Source organism: Micromesistius poutassou, assembly GCF_964030765.1.
Source record: "Micromesistius poutassou genome assembly, chromosome: 17".
Classification (NCBI taxonomy): Eukaryota; Metazoa; Chordata; class Actinopteri; order Gadiformes; family Gadidae; genus Micromesistius; species Micromesistius poutassou.
The window spans coordinates 12,408,354-12,421,168 of NC_140287.1; the positions used below are offsets into that span (position 1 = coordinate 12,408,354).

The 12,815-nt window shown below is 47.1% G+C and overlaps 2 protein-coding genes across 2 annotated transcripts; one reads left to right on the plus strand and one right to left on the minus strand.

The window, feature by feature from the left end:
* On the plus strand, positions 1-1,455 carry slc35g2a (solute carrier family 35 member G2a; the record flags this gene model as incomplete). Its single annotated transcript, XM_084481979.1, has 1 exon — positions 1-1,455. One exon carries the CDS (start codon positions 1-3, stop codon positions 1,453-1,455), a length of 1,455 nt encoding a protein of 484 aa, XP_084338105.1.
* A 2,116-nt stretch (positions 1,456-3,571) lies between these two features.
* On the minus strand, positions 3,572-12,049 carry LOC311362284 (uncharacterized protein; the record flags this gene model as incomplete). Its single annotated transcript, XM_084482112.1, has 12 exons — positions 3,572-4,035; positions 4,283-4,479; positions 6,540-7,340; positions 7,815-7,915; positions 8,035-8,124; positions 8,393-8,416; positions 8,671-8,754; positions 8,914-9,006; positions 9,721-9,854; positions 10,779-10,907; positions 11,739-11,880; positions 11,993-12,049. The coding sequence occupies 12 exons, from the start codon at positions 12,047-12,049 to the stop codon at positions 3,572-3,574; spliced, it is 2,316 nt and encodes a 771-aa protein (XP_084338238.1).
* Positions 12,050-12,815: the final 766 nt, after the last annotated feature.

Genomic DNA, 12,815 nt, shown 5'->3' on the forward strand with positions numbered 1-12,815 from the left:
ATGGAGTCTGCTCACCTGCTGGGACCGGGCGCCAAGAAGAGAGTGAAGATCCACCCGCACACGGTCACCGCCCAATACGCCACCCAGGCTCCCTACTCCCCCCAGCCGGGCGTCCACACACACTTCCCCCAGCCCGGAGACGAGGGCTACGACGACGCGCCCTCCTTCGAGGACTTCGGCTCCTTCCTGGACGAGACCTCGGACAGGAAGAAGCTCACGGAGACCCGGAAGTGGCCGCAGACTCTGTTCGGCTCCAGAGATAAGGACAAGGAGAAGGGCACCCCGCTGAGAACCATCCAGGGTGGGGGAGGAGCCGGGGGGGTGCTCGGAGGAGGAGGCGGAGGCGGCGGAGGAGCCGGGGAGGGCTGCTCCTCCTCCTCCTCCGTGGGGGTCAAAGGCGTCGGGAAGGGCGTCGGGGGCCAGCTGGCGAGCTTCGGCGAGGCCTCGGTGGCGGCGTCGCGGTGGACATGGGCGCTGCTGCTTGGCGCGGCGCTGGCTCACGGCGGGCTGGTCTTCCTCACCCGCCTGGCCTCCGACCGCTTCGGCCTGGTGCCCCTCCTGCTGGCGCTGGTCCGCTCGGCGGCGCAGCTGCTCTCCGTGGCCGTGCCGCTGCAGCGCGGGGAGAACCCCTTCGGCCCGCCGGGCTACCGCCTGCGGCTCCTCTGCTACGGCCTGACCCACTCGCTCTCGCTCTGCTGCGCTTCCGCCTCGCTGGCCTTCGCCGCCGCCGAGTACGCCGCGCCCACCGGCCGCCTGGCCACCACCGCGCTGTCGGCCGCGCTGGCCTTCCTGCTCCTGGAGGAGAGGCTGGGGCTGGCCGACGGGGTGGCCCTGATCACGGGGATCTGCGGGCTCGGACTGACGCTGCTGCCGGCGGCCGACCAGCCGGAGGCCGCCGCCGCCGCCGCCGCCGCCTCGGCCGACCCGGTGGCGTTCTGGCGAGCCGCGTTCGGCTGGTCCCTGTCGCTCATGGCGGGGCTGTGGATGGCCCTGGCGCTGGTCAGCTACCGCTCGCTGAAGGAGCGCGTGGGCCTGGCCACCGCCCTCTTCACCGTCAGCTGGACGGGCTGCCTGCTGGCGCCGGCCTCCATGGTTCTGCTGCATGGGGGCTGGGCGTGGCCCTCCCCCTCCGTGCCCGGCGGCGTCCCCGTCTGGGGTCTGATGGCGGGGCTGGTGGCCGCCTCCGTGCTGGGCTTCCTGGGCACCACCCACGCTCTCACCCGGCTGCACCCGGCGCTGGTGTCTGCGTCGCTGAGCCTGGAGGTGCCGGTGGCGGCGCTGCTGCAGCTGGCCGTGCTGCCCGCCGTGCCCTTCGCCCCCGAGGTGGTCGGCGACGTCATGGTGGTGCTGAGCGTGGGTTGGCTGGTGACGGTGAAGCTCCTCCCCTCGCATGGAACCGGGGGGCGGAGACAACGGGAGGAGTACGAGGAGATCCTGGACTCTCCCATCAAATAGACAACACAACAGCCACAGGCCGTTTTTGCTGCTCATCTGCACAAAGCCTTCCTCCTTCTCCCCACACACGTCACCATTTTTCCTTGTTCTTTTCTTCCGCCAGCACCCAATCACGCAATGCCCCGACCAGGGGGAAAGCTCGGTGTGGAAATGCTCTGTCTGGGATGATGAGGGTGTACATAACAGACTTCGGAATATCCATGTGGGAATGATCTATTTTGTATTGTACTTCTTTGCTGGGGAAAGTGCCAATATTGTGCTGTGTCTGTTCTGGTGACTAACGTGATGTGACATTAAAATCTCTCTATTGTGAACTGAAGGCTGATGTCTCTGTCCCAGTGTGTGTCTGTGTGTATGTATGCGAGTGTGTGTGTGTGTGTGTGTGTGTGTGTGTGTGTGTGTGTGTGTGTGTGTGTATTGGCAGTAGTTTACGTATATATATATATATATATATATATATATATATGTATATATATACGTAAACTACTGCCAATATATATATATATATATATATATATATTTACATAAAGTTCTAGAGAATACTTGGAAAAGAAAAGAAAAATCAATAGGGAAAAAAGTAAAGTAAAATGTAGAAAATGTTGGTATTATATTAATAATTTACACCATTTTATTTTAAAATATATTTTTTTGCGCTGTATCATTTTGTTTATTATTATGTATTTTATCTTTGTGCTTTGGCAATGTAAACTTTGTTTTTCCATGCCAATAAAACCCTTTGAATCGTGAATCTTGAGATGAAAAGCAAAATGGACGAGGGAATTGTACAGAGAGGTAAAGAGAAGGCAGAGGAGAGGATGAAAGAGGGAAGAGAAAGGAAGAGAAGACAAGATGATGAGTGGTTTGGTCCTCATGGAGTCTCTCTCTCTCTTTCACTCTGTGGTTACAGAAGCAGTCAGGCTTAATAACCACCTGTCAAACCAAAAACCACTTGCACTTTCCTCGATTTTCCTTTGTCTAGCTTTCAGAATTTAATTGATTTCTCTCTTCCAGGAGTACCCCCTGCAGTACTCCAAAGTACTTTCCTAATTTTCTGCCTTTTCCTTTGTTATATTTTCTTTTTTCGTTCTACTCTTTCTATTTATAGGGTTAGACATCAGTGGGCGTCAACTCAACCGCACTTTATTCATGTCTGATTCTTTCCTGTCTCTTTCCATTTAACAAAATCATACTGACACTAAATTTAATGAACAGATTGAAAACCTAAAAACGTAGACGAAAGCTATCGAAAGTTATACTGCACATTCATATACCGCTTGCAATAGATAGATTGCAATAGAGCGAATGTGTGTGTGTGTGTGTGTGTGTGTGTGTGTGTGTGTGTATGTGTATGTGTTTGAGAAAGTGTGCGTTTGATTGTATATTATGGGTGTTTTGTACATTATAGTGTGTGAGAGTGAGAGAATTGCACAGCATGGGTCTGGCAAGACTTCCAATATAAACATCACCTAATGTGATAAATACAGCTTTCAGGTAGCTATTAAGAAGTATAGTCATGGTTGAAGCGTTGCCACTCACACAGGGTTCTGTTGCGGTCTGTTCACACAGTACCGCAATAGTATTGCATTGCTTATTAAGTTTAACAGTTTTTCCTTACTTGAACAGTTTACTTGTGAATTTATAGACCAAGGCACTGTATAAAGGCACGCAAGCATGCACACACACGCAGGCAGGCACACACACACACACACACATCATTGTGGGTGGAGGGTGGATCACTTTCCAGCAGACTAATTTGTCGGTTTAATGAGTTTGTATTCATTAAAAAACCCTCACATGTTCTTTTCCACCAGACTACATCACCGACTAGAAGCCAGGCCCTCTTGTAAATATTTATATTTTTTAATAAAATCTTCAGTTTTTATGAAGATGCACTTAACTTCCAAGGTGTTGTCAAGGGTCCTACATCTCACACTTTGACTCTTTGATTCCCTCTCCATGTTGTTCCTCCCTTGTTGTCCTGAAACTATTCCACAAGCTTGCCTAGCTGAACGCACAGTGTCCGTATCCCCATTGCAATGATGATCAGGGCCTTCTCCACTTTATCCACCTCGATGGCCGATGCGCTGGCGATTCCACTTCCTGTTGCTATCTGTCTTCAGCACCGCCCACCGGTCCTCTGTGTCATCAATGCCCCAGCTCCTGATGGTCTAGCCGCTGCATCTGCCTCTTCTCTCTGTGCCAAGTTCATCTCCAGCCTCTGTAAGTGTGTACTCAGCTCCCGGCTGGCCTGTAAGAGCTGCTGTAATGTGGCGTTCATCCTCCTCTCCCTCACCGTCTCCTCCTCCTCCCGCATCTCCACCAGGAGGCCTCGCAGAAGCCTGAGGCTCGATTTACCCAACTGCCCCGGGCACACTGACTCCAGCTCGGGTGAACGACAATGCTGGCAGGCCCCCTTGGCCAGCTGCTCCAGCTTGGTGCTGAGAGAGATTGCCCCCCCACAGTACTGCTTTAGGGTCTCCTGCAGCATGTTCTGGCGCATGTGGGAGTCCTCCAGTGTGACGAAGAGCTTGTCCCAGCGGGAGAGATCGGCAGCCAGGCATGGAGTGGCAGGAGACGCCCCTTATGGGTGGGAAAATAATAGGTACCCATTAAATCAGTGTGGACAACTAAACACATATTGAGAAACGTTAAACAATTGCTAATGGACGGATGAATGGACGTACAAACAGACAGACGAACAGACGGAAATCAGACCTGTGTAATCACCATCATCTTTCTCGGGCCAGCCATATAAGTCAAGAGGAAGAAGGAGAGGTGGAGGCCAGGACGACCAGAGGAAACCATAGCAACAACAGGTACTACTCACCCTCCTCCCAGTCTTGGGGGATCTCGTTGTCGTCGTAGTCTGCGTAGTTCAGCTCCTGTCCCGCCACAGACACTGCACTCACACAGGAGCCCCAGAACACCAGGAGCGCGCCCCACCGGACCATGTAAATGAACATGCTGTTCACTTGCACCACAATGCCAACACACTCTAATGGGGTCTGGAGTCCAGAGTCCTGACTGAGAGGGTTGAGCACTCCCTTGATGGTGAGAGTATGTGGAGATGCAGTCTCTCTCCACTTCTTGACTATGTCCACCACAGTGAACCCACAGAGTGTGTGTGTGTGTGTGTGTGTGTGTGTGTGTGTGTGTGTTGCTTCTTTTTATGAAGCCGTGGTGGGAGAGGTGGGAGGTGGGAAGGGCCGTGGTCGTGTGAGTCATGCGTTAGGGGTTGTGTTGGTGGAGGCAGGGCCCTATGAAAGAACATAATATTGGGCCCCGACACTCCAACCTAAACCACCTACAGACTCTAGTGTCCAACTCTAGTGTAGTCATCAACCAATCAATCAATCCTTTATTGATCAATGTATGATTGTCAGAGGTACATGAGTGGCATCTCTCATTACTTGTTTACTTGCATCTTGTTTTTTGGCAAAAAGACATCAAAATCAGTTTTGAGGAATTCATTGAAATTCAGTGGCCAATATGTTTGCAGAGTTTGTCAAACTGCGGTAATGTGTGATGCGACAGCCATGCGACAGCCATGCCATGCAGCCATGTCAACAGAAAGCAGTGAAAGAATTGTCTGGAGGGGTCGAAGGGAGACAGTGCGTGCATGCGTGCGAGCGAGCAAGAGAGAGGCAGAAAGGAACACTGGCCGTAAACAGATGAGGAGGCTGAACGAGAGAGGCATTGGTAGAGACTCTCTTTATCTCTCTCTCTCTCTGTGAAATTATATTTGCTGTTCAATGTGTTTTCTTTCCATCCTGAGGAGACATTACTGAGGCGGTCTCTATGTTTGGCACCTTTGGCCCAGTTACATCCATCTAGCAAAGTAGCTTTCCCTGCATATGGGGCGTGTAACCAGGGAACAATACCAGGAATACCGGTAGAAGGGCAAATTGGATTTATTGTTTGTGTAATAAGGCTGTAAATCTCAGCAAGATTTACGACCTTACTCAACACCACACATTCTCTATGTTTCACAGGGTGAAACATAATGTGTGGTGTTGAGTAAGGCATAAGCTTCCATTCCCAACTTAATATTGCACATTGCATATGTATTTCCACTGCTACAAAACAGTGACTAACACTTACAGCCCCAGTTTAGTCTCACAGTCTGGACCCTGTTGGTCTCACACAGTCTTTACATTTGCGCACAAAAGCACGGAGGTGGTGATTACATCAGTGACTCCATATGGTGTGTGTGTGTGTGTGTTCAGTTCTTTACCAGGGAGAATGGTAAGGCACAGCCTAATCTGCCAAATACAGAACGTTGCACTGTATGTAACTCGCTTGTGTAACAAAGCCAAAACAACATTGAAAAATGTGACTATGTGTGCAGTCTGTGTGTTTTGAGTTTTTCACACACGCATCACAAAGAGCCTATTCAACCCTGTGCTCCCGGTCAACTCTGTGACCCTTCACACACACACACACACACACACACACACAGACTTGTGTAAATTAGTTAGCAAACACAAAAATGACACAATGCTTGATAAGGTCTCATGTTTGGCAATTTAAAGTGATTTTTGGTTGGATATATTTTCTGCTTACACAAAGCAACTCATACTGCCACTGTCGGGCAGCCAATGTACATTACATTAACCACCACTAGAGGGCACACAATGTCAACATTTACTCGTTTCAACATGTTAGACATACCAAAATGTGAAGGTTAATTAATAATAATCTTGCACTAGAATCATGTGAAATTAACACTTATAAATACAGCCACTTCTATACAGCATCAAATTACACTATTTCTCTAGTCTAGAACACATAGGCCTAAAATTAACAAGAGCATATCTTGGCAAACTGGACAAAAAATAACATCTATATTATGGATATAATTGCTACTTTCAACAAAGGCAGTTGCATATCTAACAGAACTGATTGGTTCAAACTAAAAACTCTTTCTCTTGGTGGCACCAAAATGGCAGTTAAGATTCAACAGTCCCAGCAGACAAGTCTGGTGACCATTTTCCCATGATTTTTCCTCCTCTTACAAAAACATGGGTTTGCACAATGTCCAATTCTTAAGGACAACTCTGATATGTTTCTATTAACTGAGTGTCTATTCGTTCATCTTCTCGTCGGTCGTCAAACACACTGTGGAGAATCCATGATCGGTGTTCTTGGACTCAGCAGCTATTCCACGGGTTGTCAGAGACTGGCTCGCCATCTCGCCACGGGTAGTTAGGGTTGCGACAGCATTTTCACACACCCCAGTTTCGCTAAGTGCGAGAGAGTTGTTGGCAGTCGTGACATCAGGGTCACTGGGAATCTCATCGGCTGCCAATATCGGAACCGGCAGCGTCTCATTCGTCGTTGAGACGAGGACCCCAAGTCCTCCGTTGCTAGCAGGAGGAAGGACTGAATACTCCTGGGGTTGTGAGTCCCTGCTGGTTTCTGTTCTAAACTCAGTACGAAGGTTTGATACCCGAGCAGTAGTTGAACTTTTATCCGAGAGTGAGTTGGATGTCTTGGTGGTGGCAGCGGTTGGGTTTGGTACAAGCAGCTCTTGCTCTGTAACTGCTCCAGAGGAACCTTTGGCAGCAGAACATAAACCACTCAGTCCATTAGCTGCCTGGCTTCCCACTGACGAGGTTAGCACCAACAAACTATTATTGTTGTTGTTGTTGTTGCTCGGTTGTTGGGATGGCGGCTTGGCAACCGATGATCTGAAGGTGGCCTCTTCAGGATTATCCACAGTGGGGTCATGGTTGTCGTTCGGGAGACGGTGGATTACCACGGCAACCGTGTTCGCCTGCTCTAATCCAGACTGATCGCTACTTAAGTCGTCGCTGGTTGATGGCTGATTTGTTGAGTTGTTAGCGGCTGCCTGCCAGTTATTTGAGCAGAGGAGCGCAGGAATGCTGCAAACCAGGACACAATGATTAGGTCACAATCTTTAAGTCTGTGTTGAATGACAAAGCATTTACATTTCAATATGACATTCCTACGTATCGCTTCCTTCGCTTCTGGGGCTCCACACACCATAAGAGCAGCTAATAGGAATACAATCCCAGCTGGAAATACGTAACTTAAGCACCATCTCATAAAACCTCAAGTGGGGACAAAACTAGCTTTATTTATAGAGCACTCTTTGTTGCAAATCAGCAATACAGAGAACTATTTTTTAATATATATATACTTGATGATATACTTGATAGTGTGGGATAGACAGAAAGGTATGGGCGAGAGAGGGGAGGACCTGCAGCAAAGGACCATGGGCAGGAATCAAACCCGGGTGGCTGCGGTAAGGACTGAGCCTTTAATGGTACGCACCCCAATACAGAGAACTTGATGGCATATACAATGCTGTGGTGGTGTGGAGCACTGTGCTGTACCTGGCCAGTTCCTTATGCAAGTCCTGGGTGTGTTGGTTGCACTGGGCGTAGTAAGCAGCCTGGGCATCCACAAAGTCAGTCAGGCTACGCATTTGGTCTATCTAACGGCCACAGGGACAGACAACATCCAGGTTAACAAGAGGTTAATTGATTGATACAGATTGATACAAAATAGCAAATAGTGTTATTTTGTATCACTATTTGCGTACTAAATACACACATGCGTGGTGCTGATTCCTTCCAGAAGCTGTCTGGTCATCTCTGCCTGGCGATCAAACAAACTCTGACAGATCCTCAACTCCATTTCTGCCTACACACACACACACACACACACACAAGTTAAAGCAGGGACTCAAATGAGGACAAACAGAAACAGGTCTCCCAAATTAACTATAAAATACTATATGACTATACAAAACAGGCTAACAAAGAGTTACACAGGCTAAAGGAGCTGAATAATACAATAACTCTAAATGGTGCAGTGTGTAGGCATCTAGCAGTGAGGTTGCAGATTGCAACCAACTGAATACCAACCAAAAGACAATATGGACTTATAAAAACTACAGGTAAACCCTTACCTGAGATATTTCCTGAGCCCACATCTGATTGCATGTAAAAAGAAGAACACCACAAGAAATTGTAAGGCGAAAAACACCTCAATAAATACTCAATAAAATGACTTCCTGACTTAAGAAAACTTTCAAATGTATGTTTACTTTACAAGATCTTCCACAGCTTTTTACGAGTAAATATTCTAATGGAAAATATTCCTCTGTCCAACCATAATTTATTCCAGTGTCCTCCAATGTACTTGTATGTGTGTATTTTTGTTTCATCGAGGGCTAGAGAAACATACCTTAAGCCATTTAACACGGAGGAAACTGAACATGAAGGAGACATGGGAAACATAGTCATCTCCCAGGGGGTTGGAGTTCAGGTTCTGACGGGTCAGAGGAGATGCATAACAGATCAGAGTAAATAGGAAAGAGATAAGAGAAGAACAATTGCCAGCCAAAAATTGAATAGAAACACTGGAGTTTTTTGGGGTAATCTGAGCTCATTTCCAGATACGGAATCAGAGCAGCTGAGGTCCACGTACCCGGGCCTCCGCCTCAGCCTCGTGGGCCTTCCTCAGCCTGGTCTTGGCGATGTCCAAATCCAACCGCTTGTTCACCAACATCCTCCGCTCATACTGGAGAAATCATCAAAAACAAAAATACCCTTATTTGTCAAACAACCACGACAAAACTCCATTAATTATATTCTAAAAATGAAGAATAGCAGACACTTTAATACAAAGCAACTGACAGTGTATGCCTTTGTGTATCTCGTTCTGCTCATTTCGGTTAGAGTTGAATAATCAGACCCAGAAGTCACAGTGACAAGTAGATTTGCACTTCAAGTGGTTTAAAAAAGGCATTTTAATGACTTACATAAAGGTTACCTATCACCACCCTAGAGATGCAGTACCCAGGAGGAGAATCACATACAACATCAAGTAAGTATCAGGCCACAACTACACTATCTTTTGGACCTCCCAAAAAAGGTTAGTAAATGGTTAATCACATTTCATAAATGATAATGTCATAATTCAACTGAAACCATCTCTCTTACAGGTTACTTGTCTAAGGTAATGAAAAAATTATGATTCTCATTTTTATAGAATTATACGCTAATTAAAACATATTTAGGAGTATTGCAGTATAGTTCTGCCAAGTATGTTCCACTAGATGACTGTAAATTCTACAGTATATTAGAAAATATTGTTATCCTACATAAAACCACCTATAAAGTGAGGAGATTGGGGTCCAACCTAGAGCTGTTTTGCTGGGAGTCAAACACCCTGATCAGTACACTATTAACTGAAATAATATGGATGATTGAATCTTCAGAGGAGTGAGTATACCTGCAACGCTCTGTATTCTCCCTCTGAGAAACTACGCAGAGGGGACAGGAAGTGGATGTGGACGCTTTGGACAAACTGTCTCTCCGCTTCTCCCATGTGCTTCTGAGCCTCTCCACACCTTACCAGAGAAGTCCCTAAACGATGAATAGAAACACAAACACCTTAGCCGAGTGCAAACACAAACACCTTAGCCGGAACAAGCTAGTTCTATTTCTGTACTTTTAAATTTGTATGGATGACATGCTCTCCTCCTTTACGCTCCTAAAAAACACACCTCAAGTGTTTGGCACTTGTTCTATGGACATCTTGACTTTACCAACAGCGATAAATTGTTGTTTCTCTTTCTTCTGACAAATGTACTTATTGTAAGTTTGCTTTGGATAAAAGCGTCTGCTAAATGCCCTCCTCCTTGAGTTTTCTGTCTCCCTTTGCCAAGGTATTCAGTCCTCTGTTTAGTTTAAAGTATTCGATTCAACCTTTTTTGGTGGATCCTTTGTTTGTAGCGGTGTTTCTTATGGAAAGTTTATTGTGTAGCACTAATGCATCCAGAGAGCAGGTAGAAATTAGTTTGGTAGACGTGCAGTAGATTCAATTCATGCGGTACGAAGTCCATTGTTCATCTTTCAAGAAATAAACGCAGAGGCTAGAACTCTTGTATCCTGCCTCATCCCATGTTGTTGTTGTACGAGTTTGGCTCGCTGTCAATCTGTATACCGCTCATACAACACATAGGGAGGACAGAGAAGGACTAAAACCTTAATAGTAGGAGGATTGAAAATGTAAGAATCTAATCTACTACATTTCCTGGCAGATGGTGAGCTTGAGAACAATCAGAGCATACAATCAATATTTGAGTAGCTAAAAAGATGTTTGCTGCACAACATAACTTCTAATAAAAGCAACTACAAAATCTGTATCTAGGCTGCGGGGTAACTAATCAGAGCATGAATCTTCTATATTCTTTAGTGACGTAAAAGGAGTCAGTGAAATCACTGCAAGACATAGCATCACAAGTCTCCCCCCCCCCACCCACCCAGACTTTCTTGTCCCACACTGACCATAGGGGGTGCTGGGTCCGACCTCCAGCCCAGCCTGGGTCATGGTGTCTCCCAGCAGCTCCTGCGCCCGGGGCCGAGGCAGCGCGCTCCAATCCAGACGCTCGTACAGGCGGTCCTCCAACCTGTCAGCTGCAAGTACAAAAAAAAAATTCTTCACAATATTGCTTTTCAATTTACAAATCACTCACTGATAAATTATAGAGTGGATAACATTAAAACATATATATATATCTATATATATCTATATATATATGTGAACAATGTTTTCTGTGATATATATATACACAGAAAACATTGTTCACCACTGTTGAACAATGACATTGTTGTTGTCATTGTTGAACTGCATTGTTCAACAATGTTTTCTGTGATATATATATATATATATATCACAGAAAACATTGTTCACCCTGGTCCTCCTCCCATCACTTCCTCCCTACATCCCCACCTAAAATCCAGTATCGGCCAGGCTCCAGTTTAGGGGGGTTAGCACCTCAAAACAGATGAGGCCATTTAACAGGGACAAAGGCTTCCTCTTCATCATGCGAGAGCCAAGCCGTGTCTGTCGCCCCTCTCTGACTGCGTCAAATATTATATATATACTTGTCTGACATACATTATGAATGCCCGGTCTACATTGAAGAAACAACACAACACAGACACACAACAACACAACACAACACAGAGCCTCAAAACCCACTTTCTCAAGCTTTGGTTCATCAGTTAACCTCCTTCCCCCTTCTCTCCTCTCCCTCCCTTTCATAATTCCTCTAGTTATTCACTACCTGATAGCCTAGCCTTGTAGCAGCCTAGCTATTTCATTATTTGACCTGGTGTGTTCACTCATTTAAGTGTCATTATTAGCGTAATTATTATGAGACTGACGGACGCAGACTGGCCATCTAAAAACATCTTTCCAGGATGGAACAAGGACACGTGACGAGGGCAGATGGTCGGACTCACCGGGGTTTGGCTGTAGTAGGACCTCCGTCTGGGCTATGATCTGGTCGGTCCACGCCTTGGTGGTCTCTGCCAGAGCAAGAAGCCCCTCTAAGTTGGTGTCAAACTCGGTCCGCTCCGCTTGACCCAGAGTCTCTCCCGTGTACTGAGGAGCACAAAGACACAAACCCAACGGGTATATATTTAAAATAGTGATATAGAACAAACTATGGGAATGACAAAGCATACGACACGTGCATGGGAAATGATGGTTTTACCTGCACTGCTCGGTTGACAAACTGACCCGCGTCGACAGCCAGCCTGGTTAGATCCATGATGATGGGGATCACCGGTAAAACGGGTCCAATTTAGGATGACATCGACGTGACCTCAACGGACCAACATGTCGCTTCACCACCGAGGTGCTCCGGGACCGCCGAATCGGGATGCGATGACGTCACTGCCACCCCATCGCATCCAACCTCACGTTACCCTGATGGTGGTCCTCTTTAAACTACATCTTCTGGTCCAGTGACCGCGCGTGTATCTGTCCGCAGAGCAGCTCGCCGTTTGTTTATTGACTTGCATTAATCTGAGCTTACCATTCAAGGCTTGAAATATGCCTTTTGTTGACGTCAGTGGGTGCGCAATGCGACCGGCGCGTCGTGACGCATATATATAATCCCCGGCATAATACCGCCGAATTTAAAAAAGCAGGGCACATAAAAAAACTATTTATGTTTTTATCTGCATGAAAACGACTCGATGCTTCGCAAGAGCGTCGAACCGGTCTGTTCTGGTATGAGCTAGAAAGCGGTGAACCGCGCTCTTCGACGCGCGCTAGAAATACACCTGGAACATGAGCCAGGCGTTGATGAAGAGGAGGAAGATCATGATCATAAACACGACCCCGATCTGCGAATCCATCGCCATGGCTAAAATCCTACAAACCGAACAATGAAATCCTAGGTGCTGTTTAACGCGCGTTTCCACGTATCTTCTCGCGTCCGGCTCCGACTAGGCCTGTTCATCCTATTGGCGTGATCAGGTAAACACGCGTTGGCCAGCAGCGCTCAGGCAGTGATCGAGATGATGAGAAAG